This window comes from Onychomys torridus, chromosome 4 (genome assembly GCF_903995425.1).
Source record: "Onychomys torridus chromosome 4, mOncTor1.1, whole genome shotgun sequence".
Taxonomy (NCBI): domain Eukaryota; kingdom Metazoa; phylum Chordata; class Mammalia; order Rodentia; family Cricetidae; genus Onychomys; species Onychomys torridus.
The window spans coordinates 29,746,305-29,768,867 of NC_050446.1; the positions used below are offsets into that span (position 1 = coordinate 29,746,305).

The window sequence follows — 22,563 nt, forward strand, 5'->3', positions numbered from 1 at the left end:
AATGCTAAAGGAAAAGTAGGTGTACTGCCCCTCACACACTTGCAGGCACAGGTGAGCTCTAGGCCACCTATTTAAACCTTCTTCTGTGGAGTAAACTCACTGTTTCCCATCTTTATGAGTATCAGCACTCACATCACTCTGGAGGTCATAGGCCTGCCGAGCATGGATGACGTCATTCTGGTCAGGCAGGCATGTCCACTGGTGCAGGTAGTTCCTGTAGTCCACATCGCTGACCAAGGTCTGGCACTTCTTGGCCAGCACCACGCCCAGCATGTCCACCGGGCTGCTGTACTTGGTCTTCCACTTCTCAAAGTCCTTCTTGTACTCCCTGTCGCTCTGGATCTTGGCCACGTGCATGGACCACATCATCTTGGGGTCATCATGTATAGCACGGGCACCAATGTGGTGGCCCAGCTGCTTACGGTAGCCTTCCTTGTACTTGAACTACAAGAAGAAAAAGACTGCTACTAATCTGTTTTGACCTTTAGAAAAATACATTTACTAGGACAAAATTATCCTATTCACTAAACATAATGATTTCTTTTGAATATATAATATATGTATCTTTTATCATGTAGAAAATAAGCAAAATACTAAAAAGAAAAGGAAAACAAATATATTATTTTACTACACAGAGCTATTTGTGGTGCATGAGTACGAAAGAATATATAATTAGAATATGAGTCATATGTTAATGGGTTTTGCCTGATTTTTGCAGTTATTATATAAGCATTTTTATATGTCATTAAAAATTCTTTATGAACATACATTTTAATTACAGTAGGCATGTCATATGGTTATACATTAATATTAAACTTCTCTGTGTTGATCATTTTTTTAAAAAATGTGATAATTATTTCCTATATTTTGGAAACAAAAACCATACTTTTGATTCAAAGACAAAAAAAAAATAAAAAAGTTTAGCAATGTGAGCAAATGCATCTTTTAAGAAAGCATGTAAGAGGGGACAGTAACAGGGCATGGGGACAATACCAAAGCATATGTGTTTGCTTCCTTAAAAATGGCCACATGCAACCCATTGTAATATAATAAAGTGAACAAATGTCTGCAGCTGGACCCTGGAGACTGACACAAACACATGGCCATGCAGGTGGCGGGGCTTTGAGTGATGTGTCTTGTTTAAATTCATCAGTTCATACAGCATGGATTAAGTTTAGACAGAATCCTCCAAAAAGTGTGACTGTAAAGACAAGACATGTTTCATGTGGAGAAGTAAAAAGCAATCCCAACTTCTGTTACGTATGCATTGCTTTGGATCCTCAGACAGTGGACTCACTCTGAAAGGCTCATTCTCACAGCTGAAGGTTAGCTTGAAGTGGTAAGTTTCAGTATCATTTTAAGTTACTTGCTGACATAATAAACTATTAGCAACAATTTTAACTTCACAGCTTGGCCCACTGTAAATCTAAGAGAAACAAGGTGATCCTGGAGTCAAAGCTAAGGGAAACTCTCCTAGGCATTCCTAACTTCCCAGGTGTACTTACGTCACTCGCAATGTCTCTGGAGGCCTTGGCTGTCTTGATAGGGATGGCATCAAGCCGCATGTCATAGCCTTTCCTCTTGGCTTCTTCCAGGCCAAGTTTATATAATTTCTGTCACATACATAAATAATTATGTTTGATTAGTAAAGTGCAATATAAGGAAAAGATATCCCATATCATAAATACATTGCTTACCTCACTATAATTTATTTTGTTTTGTTTAGCCAGTATAACTTCAGGGGTATCTGGCATAATGTGGATGGTGGTTTTATCTTTATTCCAAGCTTCTGTATAGAGGTGCTAGGAATGATAAGAAGATAGGTCAATAATGAACATTTTGAAACCACGCTCTGTAAGTCAACTCTGTGATGTGTTCAGGTTTCGATGTCTCTGTCAGTTAGTAGCATATGTCCTCTAGAGACACCTTAATGTCATGGAGAAGAATTGAATGTGGTTTTTCTTTCTACAAGAACAGTGCCACCCATTCCTGTCAGAAGTATTTAATCCCTCCCTCACACCAAGAAAGGACTTACATGGTTCATGGTTATAGCATTATTTTTTGCCAAGACCATGGGCATGGAGTCCATAAGGCTGGAAAACTTGAATTTATCTGGGTGCTGACGGTAAACGTGGTCACTCAGAATCTGAGTAGCTCGTTTGTTTTTCTCATCCTCGAGGGACCCAGAAGTTATCCAGCCAATGCCTCTCATCCACTGAAGATCAGCCTTGTACAAATTCTGAAATTTCAAGTGACAAGTCACAAATGTAAACATTTATCCTCAGAGAGATCGGAGTTTATGTTCTGTTACATGATACAGACATATCTGTAATATTTAACATTTGCCTTCCTGGATAATTTCAGAAATTCAATGAAATACTCTGATTAGAAGCATGTTTTGCAAAGTAAGAGAAATGTGTCAAGAATGGCTCAATTCTTTATTGCCTAGATCAGCTATCCAGAATAGTCTACTGTCGATTCTTCCTTTGAGGAATAATGCTGCTTAGATCACTAGGTGGAGTTTGGGCGTTAGTGTATAAATTCAACATTCCTTACTTTATGGGACCTTGGATACTTAGGAAAAGAGACAGAATGTTTAATTGAACAAAGAAAAACCATAGACTCACATCGCTCTGGAGGTCATAGGCCTGCCGAGCATGGATGACGTCATTCTGGTCAGGCAGGCACGTCCACTGGTGCAGGTAGTTCCTGTAGTCTGCGTCACTGACCAAGGTCTGGCACTTCTTGGCCAGCACCACGCCCAGCATGTCCACTGGGCTGCTGTACTTGGTCTTCCACTTCTCAAAGTCCTTCTTGTACTCCCTGTCACTCTGGATCTTGGCCACATGCATGGACCACATCATCTTGGGGTCATCTTTAATGTTCCGAGCACCAATGTGGTGGCCAAGTTGCTTTCGGAAGCCTTCTTTGTATTTGTACTAAAGGAAAAAAAAATAGCTCATTCCTTTAAAAATCAACTTTTGTTGCTACCTTTGTGGCAATTTTCAAAACCCATTAATTTTAAATTTCTTGCTAAGCCTGTAGAGCTACAGATTTCAGCTTTTTGATAGGAAAGATTAAAGGCTAAATTCAGCCACAAATCCCATACATAATAAAGTGACCCTTGGTCTTATCTTTATCCTACGCTGCATGTCTGGACTTATCACCTTGTTTTAATTTGCTATTAGATGGTTTTGTTCAATTTAAAATAGGCCCATTGCAATCAAATCACTATCAACAGGGCACATCTACACCCACTGCAATGAAATCATTATCTAACATCTTACCTCACTGGCAATTTCCCGGGATGCTTTGGCTGCTTTGATTGGAATGGCATCGACAGGAAGATCGTAACCTTTTTTCCTCAGTTCCTCATAACCCATTCTGTAGATTTTCTGTTGAGAGACAAAGATAATCACGTTGGGAAAACCATTCTCCATAAGCAGTGCAATGAAACCAGTCTACTACCTACTTCCAGAGTCCACAAGAAGAGCCTCTGTGCTCCAGACCACACCAATGGAACTGGACAGTATATCTATGGATTGCTAATGACCCTGTTCTAAATTTTAAAGCTCTTTGATTACCAAATGCACAAAATGAAATGCCAGCTCTTCCCAAGTGCTTTAAAGAATGCAACAGAAGCTAACTGGCAGAGACATGAATTATCATTTTGGGGATATCTTCCAGTTTATGTTGTGTTCCATGAGAAGTTGCTGCAGAGAGGAGAAAGCCTTTCAATCTTACTCCTCCCATGGAAAAAATAGTCAGTGAGAGGATATCACTTTTGTGCAGCTAGTGTACCCACCTCATGACACAGGACCATCAAAAAAACTGACATCTGGAAGTAATATGGTCCTTCATCATCAAAAAATACTTTAAAGTTTAAATATTGAATTTTAAAACTTATGTGTTTACAATTTGCCCATTCAGATTGTGACATAACTGAATAATTTAGAATATATTTAAATGTATTTCTACCCAGATGCCAGAATATTTTAAATGGCTATTGTCTATTTATTGTTAGACTTCTGTTCATATTTTAGTCTTTGTAGTATTATACCCATATATTCTTCAACATTAAAATCACCTTATTGAGGCTCAGAATTTGTGTTTTAAATGTTTACTTTTTACATTCATACATTTTGAGGACTAACATTTGCTAGCAAAATAATTGGTGAAAAAGAAAATTTCCTCCAATGAATTGGTTTTACTTGCTCAAAATTTCACCTAGAATCTATTTGTCAAGCACAAAACATTGTAAGCAATACAGAGCCAACAAGAATTGCTTCTTCCCACACAGGAGAGAGTGAGAATGGTATAAACATTTCATTCTGATAATACATGTAATAAGAAAATGCAAAAATAGAGAGATATGTGTTCTAATGCTGCTTGCAATAGTGAGCACCAACATTGAACATGCACCCCCCACCCCAACACCAAATAAGGAATCTGAGTCATTCATAGCCTGCTAATTAAAATCATTTGGGAATTCAAAAGAACTTTCAGACAATCTCACTGACTTAGATGCTATTAATAGAGCTTACTTAAAAGACACACTGAACTTGGAAACTCACATCACTTGTATTGATTAAGTTTGCCTTAGCCAGAACAATGTCAGGAGTGTCAGGCATGATGTGGATCTGAGTCTTGTCCTTGTCCCAAGCTTCTCGATAAAGTCTCTAGAATGAGAAACAACAATTTTATTAGTGGTATTGTCAGGGTCCAATATGATGGTTGGCTTCAGATGGGATTATTAGGTTCATGAGCATTGAACACTGTAATTGATAATAAGACAACAATATAAGCAGAAAATAGATGCAGTTTTCTTAGCTGAAATACAACTACCTTTCAAATTTAGATTATGGATCACCTTTTTGAAGTTACAGATACTGCTGCTAATAGAAATCAATACATTTAATCAAAACTTTGTTGACACTTTCAAATAGCATAACTTTCCAATTTTTTTGTCCTCAAAATCCCCCATAGTGTTTAACTGTTTTACCAAAAGATGACCTATCCAAGTTATGTCTAGGAACTAGGGAATCTTAGTTCTCAGTTGGTTTACTATCTATAGTTACTACATACAATTATTTGGGAGGATAAGAATAATTGACAGAGATTTTGGGATTTCCAAAAAGGACAGTTTTAAAATTTATCAAAATCTCTTGAATGTCCTAAAATCCATCTTCATGTCTATCTTCAACAGAAGACCAATGGAATCCACATAACTTACTTTGAAAAATAGGATATTTACATACTATCAAACTTTATCAACAAGGTATTTATCAATTACAAGTTTTAAACCCCACTTCCGGTCCATGCAATGGTATTTTGCCAAATGTGATAGTGCATGCCTTTAAACCCAGCATTTGAGAGGCAGAGGCCGGCATTTTTATGAGTTTGAGGTCAGCCTGCTCTACATATACATAGTGAGTTCCAGGTCACCCAGAGATACATAGTGAGACTGTCTTTAAGTTTTTTTCCCCAAGGGATAAAATAGTTATCTTAACAGTAGACAAATCTGGCAATATAACTTTAAGGAAGTGATAAAGTTTCAAATGATGGCAACAGGGTAACTTGATGTCCTGGGTCCTCCTGTCATGGGACCTGAGGAGGACATAGTGTTGGGCTTCCTCATGAAATGACATGATCTGAGCCATGAGGACACCCTGGAAAACCCCACAGTGAAGGGGACTCTGCACCTGTCACAAACATCAAAGACTCAGAAGACAGAGAAAGTAAGGAAATAGTCCAGAGCATGGATAAAGACACAACAAATAATGCAATGTGTGACATCAGCCAGGGGAAATAGTGTTCTTTTACTATAAAGGGCATTAGTAGTAAAACTGAATACATTAACATTGAGAGAGAGAGAGAGAGAGAGAGAGAGAGAGAGAGAGAGAGAGAGAGAGATATTCCATAGCACATGTATGGAGGTCACAGGGTAATATACAGGTGTTGGCTCCCTCCTTCCATCACGTGGGTCCTGGGGATTGACCTCTGGCCATCAGGTTTAGTGGCATGTGCCTCACCCACAGAGCCACCCTTCTGTCCCATAAAAGTGAATAAATTCTATAGACAGTATTGTGTCAACATTGATTCTATGACTTTGATAATTCCAAAGTGCTTTTGTAAGAGACTATTCTTATTTTCATGATACAAATGTGTTCACTATGTGGGCTCCAGGGATTACATGCAAGTCTTCAAGCTTGGCAGCAGGTGCCTTTATCTGCTGATCTACCTCACCAGCCCTCCAGGATAAACATTTTCAAGGTTTCATTAATTCCTTAGACTTGCCAAGTTCCCTTTGAGATGTACGGTATGGGGCATTCAAAGGGTTGCTACTTTTTTCTGTATGAATATGCTATCATGCTGGTGGTCCAGAGAAGTTAATTAGGCCTTCAGGACCAAAATGAAACAAGGCTCATTAATGTTACTATATGTTTACTCAAGTTCTTTAACAATCTTTTTGGTAAGAATGCCAGTGCTTTTTAGCCTTATCACCACTGGTGTTGCACACTGGGCAGCTCTTGATTGTAGGGGATAGTCTTGTGTCTCCTGGGATTTTCAGTAGCATCCCCGCTTTCTATCCACTAGAGGCCAGTAGCACACCACCTCCAAGTTGGGACAAGCAAGGGGAAAAAGTTTCTAGATAATGTCAAATTTCTTTCAGCATCCCTGCAACTATGGCATGCTGTTGAGCATGGACTGGTCAGCTCTGTGCTCTGCTCTCCTCCCTTGCTTACCTTCTTAGTTCATAGCTTTTTTCCCTTTCTCAAATAAATTAAAATTCTAAGAAAGAAGCAACATTCAGGGAAGAAACAAAAGCAAACCAAAAATGTGCTTGTTGGTCTAACTTTTGTATTCAAAGTATACCACCAAGACCCAAAGAGAAGGGATGGAGACGGAGGCAGAGAGAGGCCTTCAGGCATGTGTCTTCTACAGCTTTTGGACAACACAACTGTTGAGTGTCTGTGAGTGGCTGGTTAGGATGAGGAGCTATCAGTTATAAAGTATGGCCTTAAGCATCAGGTCAGAACTAATACATGCATTCAAAATGGAGAGCATATTGAACAGTGTCCAGATAGCTTCTTAAGACCTACACAGTTTCCATTGTCTCTATTTATACTTCCTTGCATGTTCCAGAATCCCACTGCACTTACTTCAGCTTCTTGTAATGTTCAAGCTTAGGCTGAGTAGCAACAGTGTGGGTCCTTCTCTGCCTAAAAACAATCCACACAGCTACTTTTGTTTATCTCATTGGGTCAGTATTTACTAAGCACCTATTCTATGCCAAGTGCTGGTGTCCCTGCTAGAAAGGAACTTTTTTTGTGGTATTGAGAACCTAGGGGTTCATGCATGCTAGGCAAATATCCTTAGAAAATATACCCTTTAAGGGTTGGGAGATATGGCTCTGTAGTTAAAAACAAAACAAAACACCAAAAACCTAAACCCATTTCTTCATAACATTTTCACTGTGTAAGGCTCCCAGGATTGCCCCCATTCCCATGCTCTGCCTCAACCAAAAATACCTAGGTATTTATAAAAAAAAAAAAATTCAATGTATTTATTTTATCACATTTTAGCCAAACAAGGAAAGTTGGTTGAACTATAATGACAATAAACTATATTTAAATTATTTGGTTTAAAGTGGTTAACAATTCAAATAGATTAAACCAACATGAAACATCATGCCGTACCAAATGAGACAAGGCTTTGCTGTTCTATAATTTACTAAGCAAATGCTCCTAACTGCTAGGTAGCAAGCACTCTAACCTGTTCCGACAATTTCTAAAGAAATACTCACATCGCTTCTGTTTTTGGCGTTTGTTTTTGCCAGAACTATGTCCATGGCGTCAGGGATGCTGGTGAACTTATTTCGGTCTGGAGGTTGACGGTATTTCTTCTCACTGATGATTTCTGAAGCCCGCTTGTTCTTTTCTGCTTCTAAAGAACCTAAAGGACTCCATCCTATGCCTTTCAGCCACTCAAGATCAGACTTATACATGTTCTAGGAAAGAACAAAACAAGCCATCAAAATCCCATCTTCATCTTCGCATGATGAGGAGAGTCTAGTCATTACACGGGTGTGTTCTAGGTGGTCAATAATAATTCCTCTTTCCAATCTGTTTTATCACATAAATGGCTATTAATATGTGGAATAATTTTAAGCTACCAAATTTGATAGACACTGACCTCACTTTGCAGCTCATAGACTTTTTTAGCTTGGATGACGTCATTCTGATCAGGCAGGCACGTCCACTGATGTAAATAGTTCCGGTAGTCCACATCGCTGACCAAGGCCTGGCACTTCTTGGCCAGCACCACGCCCAGCATGTCCACAGGGCTGGTGTATTTGGTCTTCCACTTCTCAAAGTCTTTCTTGTATTCTCTTTCACTCTGCATTTTGGCTACATTCATAGATAGCACAAGCTTCGGGTCATCTTGCACACTCAGGAATCCAATATGGTGTCCCAGTTGTTTCCTGTAGCCTTGTTTATATTTAAACTGAAATCAGGAAACACAGTCTTTTTAATAACATAAATAAAAGCTAAGTTAAACTCAACTTGCTTTGTTGTTATATTTTTTCCCCAAACGGATGTGAAAGAATGATTTCTGAGCTAACCTACAGGAAATGTTTTCTTCCTTAAGTAAGTCCTGTTTAATTATATCTATCCAAAGAACAAATGCAGTTGAATATCAAGAGAGATTATCACAAGAAATTAGTTTTATCCAAAGGCAGAAATATGTGCCAGACATTGAGTGGCTGAATTTAGGATAACATTTAGCAAAATCCTTGTCACATGCTTATAAGAAAATTAAGGGCTGAATGGCAGAAAAATTATGAAGATGTATGATCTGGTGAACAAGCTAAAATGTAGATCAGAAAATTTTCCCATGATTATATCATATAGCTTTGTCTAGATTGGAATCTATGTTTTATAGGCACAGATTAGAATATTTTGATATTTTAGTTAGAAAAATAAATTACATAAGAGCTCAACATTTTGTCAAGTAGATGAAAATAAACTATATATATTTAAGATAACAAAAGTAAAATCTAGTACTTACATTTAGTTGGGGAAATTACATTACTACTAAATGACAATATTGCTAATAAGCGCAATGACAGTAACCTAATGTTAGACTCTGAACACATAATAGTCCTCACAGACACAGGATCTGCTCCCTCAGAATACATACATTTCAACTACTCTGGACTTCAAGTTGACTATACCCTTGTGATGGTTAATCTGCACTGTCAACTTGTTTGGATATAAAATCATCTAAAAGATTGAAGGTCCTTGGTGTATCTGTGCGGGAATTTCCAGAAAAGAAAAGACCCATTCTGCATATGGGTCACAAAGTCCCATGGACCAGGGTCCTGGACTGAATGAAAAAGGAAAAGGAGAAAGCAAGATGAGTGTCAGCTCTCTCATCTCCAGCTTTCTGGTTTGTAGTGATGCAAACCAATGTGCTTACCATGGCTTCTTTGCATGATGGAAACTGTGAGTCAAAATCCTATGTCTTTCATTTCTTGTCTCTATGAGGTGTTCTGATCACAGTGATACACAGCCTACGTAACACAACCCTTGATATGGACAGCCTGGCAAAATTGCTTATAAAAAAGTAGAGTCGTCACTCTGCATGGAGCACAAGAAGCACATCCCAGAAGCTAATTTAAACTGGCCTGAGCTCCCATGTCAACAAAACATGATAATTTGACACACTATTTTCTAGATGACAAAAATAAAACAAATCACAAATAGAATGAACTGCTAATAGAAAGTCAATGTAGTTACAAAACTAAAACCAAAGGAGAATAACAAAACTGGAATGTTTGAAGAAATGTCAAGCAGAAGAAGAAATAAGCTACTTTGTACTACTCCAGAACACAGACTTGGCGCTGACTGGTAAAATACCTCATACAAACTGTAAGAAGTCTGATAACAACTCTGCACAACTCAATGGAGAAAATACCTGCCCTGAAGGACCATGGGAGTCCTCTGTGTGTGAGTATCCATGGATCCAAGCACTTCATCCTCTCTCCACACCACACTTGAGGAGAAGGCAGGATGTTGGCAGGGGGTTGAACTGTTTCACCTATCAATTCTAACTTTTATTAGTTTAACTTATTAAATTACACACTTAATGCCTGCCTCTAATTTTATGAAATGTTACAGATATAAGAACCATTGGACTCTGAGAGAAAGTACAATTTCTCTTGTGGTGGAAAGTTCACACATAGCTAATTTAACTGTGAAATTTCAACTGTTTGCAAGAAAAGGAATGAAGAACTATTGGCCGCTGGGTTGCCCAGAAATTGTTGATGGCCTTTAGATTGCTAGGCTGTCATTAGCATATAGCTGTAAATGAAATGAGTTTGCTTTATCATATAGGTTCATCGTTATTTCAGTTTGATTTAATGAGGTCTTGATCTGAGAGCCAGAGAGTCCAAATTATTTCCTGTATTTTTGGAGTGCCACAGTTGAATTAGATAGAAATCCCCCTCAGTCTTGGAATTTCTTGTCAGATTCTGTGTTTAGGCTCTTTTTCTCCTCTTCTAGTTCAGCGTATATATGGAAGCAAATCACTATTGCTGTTGGGTTGTTTTTGTTTTTGTTTTGTTCATTTGTTTTTGAGGCAGGGTCTCACTATGTAGCTCTGGCTTTCCTGAAACTCACCACATAGACCAGGCTGGCCTCACAGATCTGAGTGCTGGGATTAAAGGCCTGGGCCAATACCCCTGGCTTGCAAATAAAGGTTTTAAGAAGTTGTGTGTCCCTATGAAATTTTGGTAATTCATTCTCTAAAACCAAGACTTTTAGAAGTTTAAAAAATTAAAACACACACATACACACATACACACCCATACACACACATACACACACACACAGAGAAAGAGAGAGAGAGAGAAAGGGAGAGAGAGAGAGAGAGAGAGAGAGAGCGCATGTGTCTGCCACAGTGCGCATGTAGAGAGGTCAGAGGATAATTTGTGGTGGTCATTTTCTTCCTTCTATCACGTGGATCTCTACAATCAAACTCAGGCTGTCAGGTTTGGCAGCAGTCATTGTTACTGTAAAGTAGGTGCTATAAATTAATTTTACTACATTTATTTATTTACTTGTGTGCACATGTACATGTGTGGGTACACACGTGACACATATATATGTGGAGGTCAGAAGACACCCTGTGGGAGTCAGTTCTCTCCTTCTATAATGTTCAGTCCAGGGTTGGACTCAGATCGTCAGACTTGCTGGCAAGCTCCTTTACTCACGGAGCTAGCTTGCCCACCCAAGACGATTTGAAATTTTTCTAGTTAGTTTTTGGAATTAGCAAAATGAAATAGTTATTTATATGCAAATGAAGTATATTTTATACAAAATTTAATGAATATGGGGACCATACATAGTGTGTTCACCAAAAGTTTCAACTTTTCCAGCCATAGGAGGCATCTGCCCTTTGGAGCACAAATGACATTTTTCTATGAACCAGATCTCTGTCTAGCCAACAGAATGTAAAGTGAGCTAATTTATTATAAATAATTTACTAAAACACTTACAAGCGCAAGGAAGGGCTAAATTAAAATGACTGATGGCTAATTTTCAGACATATGCAGATAAAAGCTATCACCATCAGATTGCTAATGTTGATTTATTATCTGGCCCGAATTTGTCTAAAATAGACAGATATAAAACAGGAATACTAATTTTAGGCAAAGCATGAAAAACCCACAATGTCTAATTTATCTAGTTTGTAATATCTGGAATAGCACCTCACTGTAATGGGTCTTAGAGGGATTCTGGCCCACCTGGTGATTAGGAAAGCCCCCTTTGACATTTGAGAGAGGGACAGGGGGAAAGACAGTTCTGGGTAAATAGGATAGAAAAAAAGAGGTGAAGGAACAGAAGTACATTTCAGAAGTAACCAACACTACATGGCCCACCCAGCCGAAAGCACATCCTTCTACCCAGGACCTACGTCACTAGCGATGTCCCTCGATGTCTTGGCCAGCTGGACAGAAATTGCATCAACAGGGAGATCATAGCCTTTCTTCAGAGCCTCTTCCCAACCATGTTTATAGAATTTCTGAAAAGTAAAGAGACTCTTTAGCACTATTCTTTCCATCTTAAAATTGCAGACAAACCAATTATGTAGAGAGTGAATACAGAACATTAAAACCATCCACTCTGATGCTAAACATGGAGAAAACCAGGCAGGCGACAAGCAGACTCAACACTGACAGAGTGTCATGAGCTCTAGCTTTGGTTTTCTTTTCATTTTCGGGGGATGGTGTGTTTGAATGCAGCCTCTACTGCTTAGCAACAATCTAGCCCCACCGAGTTTATATTCTTCCAGCAGTTAACAACAGTCTGGGACCACTGTTTTAAACATTAGTGTTAAAATAATTAAAAAAGAAAATTGCATCAGACCATTTCAACTACCTACATGATAAAAATAATAAATACCTTTTGTAAGTTTCAATAAATGAGCTAGCTGTTCTCGTCAAACTTGTGGGAGGTATCTTAAAATCACAATAGCAAACTAGTCATCAAGGACTTCCTGCATGCTGGGTACTGTGCTTTGCGCCTCATGGAGTTTCTCATGTGTTCCTCATGGCAATTTGGTGTCTCAGGCACTTTTATGGTCCTGATTTTCGTAGTGAAGGAACCAAACTTCAGAGTAAGGTGGTTCTTCCAGTATCAAGAAACTCATAGATACCAAAGCCATAACTTGTAACAGGTCTGTTGGACGTAACTTCATGTTTCAGTAATTATTTATGGCAACTCTCCTTTGCACCAAGTACCGTGAGCATGGAGACTGGAGAGATGTGGCCCCTGCCTCCTTGGAGCACACAGCCAGGGCCCTTGTTCCTAACAATGTTGTGGAAGCCCTCTAGAATGAAGGGTCTGATCCACTCCCATCACCTCAGCATTTACAGCAGTTATTTCCTATCACATCAGTTTTTACGTTAGGAAGTTTTGAGACAAAACATGTCATCCACGTGCATGCTTTCCTTACTTGACTGTACAGTGTCTGATTCTGCTTGGCTTGCAAAATATCTGGTGTATCAGGCATCACGTGAATCTTGGTTTTATCTTTATTCCAGTCAATTGTGTATAAATGCTAGGAAGTGGGAGAAGAGAAATTTTAAGTGTGAATAATGGTTAAGGATAAATGGGAAAGAAGATAAACAGACTTTTAGAATGCACTTAGTTTGAACTAGAAAACAGTAAGGAAAAATAGGATTTAGAAAAGACATTAAGAATAAATTCATATTCTTTTTCTAAAAAAATAGACTTGATATACTTGATATATACATAATATAATCTCTCTATCTATTATACATACATGTGCAAAGAGAGAGAGAGAGAGCGAGAGAGAGAGAGCCTGAGCTTTCCAACTGCTAGGGTTACAGGTGTGTTCCGTCATTCCTCTAGTGTCAGATTTGGAAAAATAATATTTTGCATCTTTTCCATCTTTAGAATGGAGTGAAAGTACTTAGGATATATGTATTAAAAAATCTAAGCACTTTCTGACCCAGTTAGAAAGATAAGGGAAGGCACTGCAAGAGATGGGCATTGAATCATGAACAGGATAATGATCTGTAATCATTTGCTACTTTCTAGAAATGCAGGACCTGAGTTCAATTCCCTAAATAAGAGCCAGAACCTGTTGATCAGGAGGAAGGAAGAGTGCTGCTCTCTCTACCTTATTCATAGTATGAGCATTCTGCTTGGCCAGCACCATGTCCATGGAGTCAGTCAGCTTTTTAAACTGGAAGCTGCTGGGATGCTGGCGGTACTTCTGATCACTGGCATACTCAGTTGCCTTCTTGGCCTTCTCCACCTCTAGGGAACCAGCGGGGCTCCAGCCAAGCCCTTTGTACCACTCATTGTAGTCTTGCTTATACTCATTCTGTAAAGAAAAGAGACAAACTTGACTTCACTTTTTCAGTTAAGACACAAAACTATGGTATATAAGACTGCGGTGTCTCTGTCTGTCCTGGGGACCCAGCCACCCCTCCGCTGGAAGGTTCTCTTACATCACTCTGGATGTGATTCATATTCCTGGTCAGCTCGATGTTCATGGCATCTGGGAGAAGGATGTACTTGTGGATGAGGCGCTTGTAGTTAGTGTTGGTGATGTTGGCTTGGGCGTCCTTGGCAGCTGTGACGCTCAGCATGTCGGCAGGAGTGTGGTAGCTGGTCTTTGTCTTTTCATAGTTCTTCTTGTACTCCCGATCAGATTGCATCTTAGCCACTTGCATGGAATGGACTAATTTGGGATCATCCTCCAGACTTCGGAAGCCAACCATTTTCCCCTTTTCCTTTTCATAATTGTGCTTGTATTTATACTGTGAAGAAAACATGAATTAACATGAAGAACAACACTAGTGTCAATATTCTATATTTCCATAAAGTTGGTAGTTGCATATGGCTCTGCTGTTGACGAAACACATTTTGTTATTTGCTTATGAACCTGGCCGCAGAGTTCATACCACAGCCCCTACTTCATATGAGACTACACACTGAGTGACTTCCTGGGGTGACTGAGGACTGGGCCACATGCCATCCTGCACTACCCTGACTTGTTCTCACACTCTGTGGCTACAGGAAAATCACAGCAAATGAGAGCAAAAGGAAGCTCAGTATGAGCAGAAATAAACCAGCCAGTCATCTGCTGCTGAAAAACCGGTTCATGTATGGAACACAAAGAATAATTTTAGAGCAGCTTCATCATCTGGATTTTCTTTCTCTCCAAACTGACAAAACTAAGGAGAAATGCTGCTATTCCTACTCAGCTTCCATAGAGGAGAGACAGTGAGCTGTACCATGCTTCTTAGTCTGCCTCTCTTCAGGAGGCTGAGTGTGAAGGTTAGAGGGGCAGAGCCAGGAAAGACATAGGACTCCAGCATACCATAGGAAGAACTAGGGGTTCTCAGCAATGAGAGGGAGTGGAAAGAGCTATACAGGAAGGGAGGATGGGAGGGAAGAGGAGAGTACAGCCTGGAACAACACGGAGAGCTCTGCACGGTGCTCCTCATCACTCCACGCCACTGAATGCTTCTGACAGCAGATTTTTGGAGCACAGATCAAGTTTCATAGACAGTGTTGTGCTGGCACACCAGCTTTCTCAGGCTGTGGGGAGCCTAGTTCATAACATTCATACATCTCTGTGGCATGAGTTCACCCACCACAGCTGACGCCAAGTCAACAATGTTTTAACAACTACATTGCAGATTTCCTCATTAAAGGGCAGTCATCATCAGCATCAGTGATCAAAGCCCCAGGAACACTACATGAAGTATCCTGCTTGGGATTCAGATGCCAAGAAGCAGAGAGTTCATCTAGACTTCTTGTGAGGACACTAGCATGCTTAGCATTCTGTTGTGTGTTTGTATGTTTCCCCAGAAATGCCAGAGAAGACACATGCATCGTCAAGAAGCATCTGTGGAGCACAGCCAGTCTACTGTTCTCAGGCACGCGATCATGTCTGCTTTCATATTTCATCCACTCTGTGTTTACGGTTCGGTTGCTCTGCTTGGTGGCTGGCCACCGTTCACACTTACGTCACTTGCAATGTCCCTCGATGCTTTGGCAGCTTGGATAGGAATTGCATCCGTTCTGAGGTCGTAGCCTTTCTTTTTAGATTCTTCCAGAGACAGTTTGTAGAGTTTCTGTGAAGAGAAGAAAAGGCATCAGGAAAACCTGGCTGTATTCTAGAAGACCGACTAGTTGTATAGCCAGACTTTCTGTCCAGCAGATATGTTATTGGTGGTCAATGGTTGAATGTTCCAAGAAACATCATTATGTATGGAAGAAAACAACAAAGTAAAACAATTATTTGAGCTCAAATGTGCTTGCTTTATATGTGTGTGTGTGTGTGTGTGTGTGTGTGTGTGTGTGTGTGTGTATGTATGTATGTATGTATGTATGTATGTATCTTTATAAAAAGAAAAGGTCCTGGTCGTTGTGAGCTTGAAAATATACTGTGAAGATGACAAAGTCCAGCAGACTCTTACTTATTTATTTTGATCAAATAAGAGGCAAATAAGGACTACAAAACAGCCATCGTCACATGCCAGAAGAGCACCCCAGTTTTACAATGCTCTCTTTCACTTATATAAATAGTTGCGTGAATTCCAAAGTCAAATAAAAAATATCAGCAATTCCAAATCTCTGTGGAATTCGGGAAAAAAAAAAAGAAAAAGGAAAAAACGTGCCCATCTTGGGGGAGTCCCAGCAACCAGAGACTGGAAAAGAAGGAAGGAGGTGAGTTAAACAGCAAATGCACTTTTCTACTAGAAGCTTGACAATCCTTATTGTAGGGCTTGTCCCAGTTTGTTCAAGACACTCAGTCTCTTTCTTTCTTCCTTCTTCCTTCCTTTCTTCCTTCCTTTCTTCCTTCCTTCCTTCCTTCCTCCCTCCCTCCCTCCCTCCCTACCTCCCTCCCTCCCTCCCTCCCTAACTCCCTCCCTCCCTCCCTCCGTCTTTCTTTCTTTCTTTCTTTCTTTCTTTCTTTCTTTCTTTCTTTCTTTCTTTCTTTCTTTCTTTCTTTCTTTCTTTCTTTCTATTGCTTTAACCCTTTTTAGGAGCACCTCCACAGCTTGGCAGAGGGGTTCCAAAGTCTGAGGTTCTCTTCTAGCCCTGGGCCTCTCTCTTCCTGCCAGATCTCTTAGCTCAAAGGACTGTCCCCCCAAAATAAAATCCAATAGTTCTTCAAAGCCCTAACTGCTGTCCCAGCCTCCATTAACAGCCCTGTTCCAAAGTTTAGTGTTGTAGAATATTTTTTAAGGTGTGTTACTTTTGTTTATGTTGCATTTGTTTAACTCTGTGAAGCTGTGTTACTGTGCCTGTGTAAAACACCTGATGGGCTAATAAAGAACTGGCCAATAGCAAGGCAGGTAAAAGGAAAGGCGGGGCTGGCAGGCAGAGAGATTATATAGAAGGAGAAATCTGGGAGGAAAAGAAAAAAAGGGAGAGCTAGGAGCCAGAGAAAGAATAAACTCCAGGGGCCAACCACCCAGCCACACAGCAAGCCACAGAGTAAAAGTAAGATTACAGAAGAAAGAGGACGGGGAAATGCCCGGAGGCAAAAGGTAGACAAGATAATTTAAGATAAGAAAAGCTGGCTAGAAACTAAGCCAAGCTAAGGCTGGGCATTCATGAAGAATAAAAAGCCTCCATATGTGAATTTATTTGGGAGCTGGGTTTTGCCCCCCCTCCCCCCACAAAAGGGAAAAAACAACTAACAACATTTTAGCAGAACAAAGATTAGAGAGGGAAAGATGCCAACTTATCTTTAATAAACTACAGTAGTCTATTAGTTTTTAAATGTTCTCTCTCATAAATTAAGAGACATCAGTGAGTTAATTTTCTATTCCTGGTGGGAATAGGCTACAAAGAAAGACGGAAACAGGGGGATTATACTTACATTACTCATGTTAATTGCATTTGCTTTTGCCAAAACAATCTCAGGGATATCAGGCATGATGTGGATTTTGGTCTTGTCTGCTTCCCATGCTTGTTTATAGAGATGCTGGGGGGAAAGTGCAAGGTAATATTTAAAACTCATAAAACAATCTCACTATGCACACAGCTTATCATGTGTATACAGGTGTCAGTATTTTGTGTATTCTTCTAAGTGAAAAAATAACACGGTGGAGGAGGTGCAAGTCAAAAAATGTAAGTGTCTGATTCCTTTGTCTTAAGCCTAGAGGTGGCCTCCCCTTCCTAGAGCTTTCTAAGCATGCTGTTTCAAAATAAAAGTGAAGCTGGGTGGTGGTGGCACACGCCTTTAATCCCAGCACTCGGGAGGCAGAGCCAGGTGGATCTCTGTGAGTTTGAGGCCAGCCTGGTCTACAGAGCAAAATCCAGGACGGGCACCAAAACTACACAGAGAAACCCTGTCTTGAAAAAACAAAACAAAACAAAACAACAGGATTAGACATCCTGGAACCTTCTGAAAATAATTACTCCATCTAGGAAGCTGCAGAGGCATGAGCCAACTGATTGAAACAGTTCTCCATTGATAGACAGTAATCTGTGGTTTCTAGTCTGTTGCTCCTGTAAGTAACAACGCTTGGACATGCACCACTCAGGTTTTCAGTCCAGGAAGGACCAGCTCTTGGCTGGTGGATACTTGATTATCTGCCCTTGGTCATTGGCCAAGGCTCTGTTGAACCTGCATTACAGTTCATTTTCTCCCTCTGACCAGACCTCTCTCCTACAGGTACGTCACACTTACATCACTTGTAAATATCTAAAATCTTTTTTCCTCAACTCTGCAACAGGGAAATTGAATCTAATAATCAGTAAGTTCTCTCAGCATCACCATTCATTATTTTACCATCCTCACCTTGATATTATTCTGATATTCTCATCACTAATACTGGAAGAGAAAAAATAATCTAATTTTTATTTCTTTGGTTTTGGCTTTTAAAACAGGATCATGCTATGTAGACCAGGCTAGGCTCCAGTCTCCTGGTCCTCCTGCCTTAGACTCTTGGATATTACCAGACTGAAAGTATCTCATTTAATAATATTTTAAAAGATAGTACATCTTTGTGACAGTTTAGCTTCTAAATAATAAAAAGGGACAGTGAGATCCATGCTTTGTCTTTTGGAAAAGGTCCCTTTCAAGGGAGCGGGTCTGCTGCACAAACCAGCCTCCAGGGGAGACAAGGCTCATAATTCAGCTGTCTGTCCAGCTCAGTTAGAACTATCATTTTCTACAGCTGTTGAGTGTTAAGATCCAAAAGACCAAAAGACTTTTTACTTAGTTATTTCTAATAGTGTTCCACATGATATAGCTAGGGAATTATATATATATATAAAATTTTAAAGTGTTATATATAAAAAGTGTGAATATATGTCCACTGTTGATATGCTTGATAGTCTTGACACCATTTTATGAATATTTATGTTGTATAGAAAAACAAACCAGTAAGACTTCTCCAAATAATTAATGACACAAGGAAGCAATGAAGTGGGGCAATTCCTATCAGCACTTCCCAGAGGAAGCCCTGGTTCCAATGCTGCAGCCATGGGATGGAATTCTCGGTGACTATATTAGAATGGTGGAGTTCAGCTACAGCTCTTGACAGGCACTCTGCTAGCCCAGCAGCCACGGCCTCACCCAAGACAGGCAGGACTCATCCTTGTATTGCATAGTCAAAGGAAGGACTCCAGGCTGGGCATGTAGCTCAGTTACTAGAGGACTTGCCTGGCATGCACTGGTTTGATCTCCAATACTGCATAAACCAGGTGTGGTGACCCATACTGTAATTCCAGCATTTGGGAGGTAGAAGCAGGAGGATCAGAAATTCAACGTCATCCTTGGCTACATGGAAAATCTGAGAGCATCCTCACATTTTGGAACTGTCAATTTTCTACAGTTGTTGAGTGTTAAAGAGGCTCCATGAGACCCTATCTCAAAACCAAACAACAACAAGAAAAAGGTACCATTCATTTTGTTATGACAGTGAGGTGGATGGTTCATTAAATATTTGGGCATTAGTAATTAAGAATAATTTCTATCTTTTTATAGCCTCTGGGGGAAAAACCTCAAGGATGGTCTCTCCTGCTAGTAAAGTCTATAGATTAAATGTAATGGATTTGCTTTGATACATACAGAGCACTACACTACTGCAAGACTTACTTCATTCATAATTTTTGCATTATTCTGAGCCAAAACCATGTTCATCGAGTCCATCAACGTGGAATACTTCAAAGTGTCTGGGTGTTGCCGGTACTTCTTTTCACTAACAATCTCCATGGCTTTCTTGTTTTTCTCAGCTTCCAGGGAGCCCAGGGGGAGCCATCCAATGCCCTTCATGAAGTCGGCATAGTCTGCCTTGTACTGATTCTACCGGAGAGGAGAATAAATCAGTGATCAGAAGGAACCAAGCTTCGTATGAATCATGAATGTGTGTTTGACATGCCATCATTTCCACTCGTTTTCAACTTGCAGCATCATTAATGTCAACCATTCCACCCTAACCCTCTGTCTTTTTCATGTTTCTTCACACAAGAAATTAAAAATAATAAATATCTTAGTGATTTGTTTTTCTCAATGCCTTCATAAAGGAAATGTGTTAAGAACCACTAAATGGATTCATCTTCCAAGTAATTACAATCTCCTGACACATAATTAGTAAAGCTCCCTTCATTGATAGGCTAATTCTGAAAAATCAGATTTCTTTCAGGAATTTTAAAATGCCATTACGTCTGGTCAGTCATGAGCTGCTTATGATATGGGTAACAGCTCTACAAATGTGCATCATTTTCACATACATCACTTTGAATCTGCATCATATTCTTGGCCAACTCAAAGCTCATGGCATCAGGAAGCATGTTGTAGGTATGGATTATATTTCTGTAGTTGGCATTGGTAGCCACTTCCTGAGACTTCTTGGCTGCCACAACGCTGAACATGTCCACCGGGGTGTGGAAGGATGTCTTGGATTTCTCATAGCCCTTCTTGTATTCCCGGTCTGATTGCATCTTGGCCACCTGCATGAAGTGCACCAACTTGGGGTCGTCTTCCAGGCTGCGGAAGCCAATGTGCTTCCCTTTGGCTTGTTCGTAGGCTTGCTTGTATTTGTACTGTGAACACACAAGAAACATGGCAATGAGCTAAGTGGTGCAGGTAAGAGAATAAAATGTGATTCGCTGGGCACTCCTAGCTTTGGTGTAGGTAAAGAATGTTAGAGCTTCCTATAATGAGGCAGAGAGGGACAACAGAGCCAGGAAGTGATGCCTCTGTACTTCAAATGTTGGAGAGTGATCTCAGAAGCAGTGTCTTCCCTCTTCACTCCCTTAGTGTGTAAGCACAGAAAAGGCTGCAAGTGCAATCCCTTAGTGTGTCTTTATGGTGAGAGCTGGCTGTGGAGCTCATAAGTAAAGCACATAGATCACACCCTTAAATTTGCTTAAAATTATTTTTCATAATTGAAATTCTCTTAACATAACTTTTTTTGTTTTTGTTTTGTATTGTTTGTTTGTTTTTTGAGACAGGGTTTCTCTGTGTCGCTTTGGAGCCTGTCCTGGAACTCACTCTGTAGGCCAGGTTGGCCTCGAACTCACAGAGATCCACCTGCCTCTGCCTCCCAAGTGCTGGGATTAAAGGCATGTGCCACCACCGCCCAACATAACTTATTTTAATATGACCTTATAATTTTTACATTGAACAAAGAGTAAAATGATTAGAGGGTAGCTGGCCTGTGTGAAGGGAAGTGTCTTGGGATAGTGTGTCCAGCTGGTGAGCTGATCCCACTTCATGACCAGGCATAAACCTGCTTGTCCACACTGTCACTCATCCCAAGGGCATTCCAATGGAAGCACTTACATCGCTGGCAATGTCTCTGGAGGCCTTGGCAGCCTTTATTGAGATGGCATCAGGCTTCAAGTCATAGCCTTTCTTCTTCTCTTCTTCCCAGCCTGCTTTGTATAGTTTCTAAACCAGGAACCAGAGAAACAACAGCGAGTTGTTACTTCAGTTACACCAGAGCTCCTGATTCCAACATGGTGGGCATGTAAAAGACAGACAACCCACCAGTGTTAGCTCCCTTCAGTATTTCCCTCCACTTCTTTGCTGTGGATATACTTACATCACTCATGGTGATCTGGTTTACTCTGGAAAGCAAGATGTCTGGAGTATCAGGCATGACGTGAATGGTGGTCTTGTCTTTGTTCCACTTTTCAGTGTACAGCCTCTGCAATGAGAAGGTCAGCCTGTGACTCTACAGTGGAGTAGGTTTGTAATAATGGGAGCAAGAGGAGGGATGCATCTACATGGTGGAAGAGGCTAAGTCTGATGGTGAGAAAAATCATTAGACAATGGAGCCCTGTTCCTGGCATAATCTTACTCCACTTTATAGTCATGTGGAGCCTTGGTAGTTCTGCCTCATCAAAGTGTCGACAGAGAAGAGCTCTCTAGAAACTGTGAAATCCATAATATTCTTTTTTAAAGTATATGCGTGTGTGTGTGTGTGTGTGTGTGTGTGTGTGTATGTATACACATACACACAAAGCAAAAACAAACAAACCCATAAAACTACAGATCCCTGCCCTCTAACCATGAGACAAAAGTGCTGAAGACTCATAAAGGACACTTTAGGCTCCATGGTGCCATCATCTCAGGCTTCCCAGGCTGAGGCTAGCCACTGGGCACTTACCTTATCCATAGTCAACTTGTTGCTTTTGTTAAGTGCCTGCTCCATGGTGTCCATGGCGTACGTGAACTTCAGCTTCTCAGGATGCTGGCGGTACTTCCTCTCACTCAGAATCTCGCTAGCTTTCTTTGCCTTCTCCACCTCCAAGGAGTCTATGGGGACCCAGCCGATACCTTTCATCCAGTTGGTGAAGTCAGATTTGTACAGATTCTTTATCAGGAGAAAGAAAATTTCATTTCAAAAAGAAGCCGACCTTGGGTCTCTTTGGCTACAAGACTTAGTATAAAAAAAGGGAAGGGGTGGTACTGAGGAGAGAGAGAGAATGCCTAGTGTTTACTCTTTACATTCTTTTAGAAAACAGTAGTTATGAAAGTGATTGCATT

At 40.2% G+C, this 22,563-nt stretch overlaps 1 protein-coding gene across 2 annotated transcripts in view; it reads right to left on the minus strand.

Moving 5' to 3' along the window:
- Neb (nebulin) overlaps window positions 1-22,563 on the minus strand; it is a 197,348-nt gene that overhangs the window by 118,688 nt on the left and 56,097 nt on the right. For both annotated transcript variants that reach the window (XM_036184940.1, XM_036184939.1), the window contains exons 40-59: window positions 22,184-22,390; window positions 21,617-21,721; window positions 21,355-21,462; window positions 20,301-20,612; window positions 19,666-19,872; window positions 17,440-17,544; window positions 15,575-15,682; window positions 14,048-14,359; window positions 13,714-13,920; window positions 13,024-13,128; window positions 11,983-12,090; window positions 8,197-8,508; window positions 7,808-8,011; window positions 4,575-4,679; window positions 3,288-3,395; window positions 2,628-2,939; window positions 2,036-2,239; window positions 1,698-1,802; window positions 1,506-1,613; window positions 133-444 (exon numbers count right to left, since the gene is read on the minus strand). In XM_036184940.1, coding sequence (XP_036040833.1) covers window positions 133-444; window positions 1,506-1,613; window positions 1,698-1,802; window positions 2,036-2,239; window positions 2,628-2,939; window positions 3,288-3,395; window positions 4,575-4,679; window positions 7,808-8,011; window positions 8,197-8,508; window positions 11,983-12,090; window positions 13,024-13,128; window positions 13,714-13,920; window positions 14,048-14,359; window positions 15,575-15,682; window positions 17,440-17,544; window positions 19,666-19,872; window positions 20,301-20,612; window positions 21,355-21,462; window positions 21,617-21,721; window positions 22,184-22,390 — 3,654 coding nt within the window. The remainder of the gene's footprint in view (window positions 1-132; window positions 445-1,505; window positions 1,614-1,697; window positions 1,803-2,035; window positions 2,240-2,627; window positions 2,940-3,287; window positions 3,396-4,574; window positions 4,680-7,807; window positions 8,012-8,196; window positions 8,509-11,982; window positions 12,091-13,023; window positions 13,129-13,713; window positions 13,921-14,047; window positions 14,360-15,574; window positions 15,683-17,439; window positions 17,545-19,665; window positions 19,873-20,300; window positions 20,613-21,354; window positions 21,463-21,616; window positions 21,722-22,183; window positions 22,391-22,563) is intronic.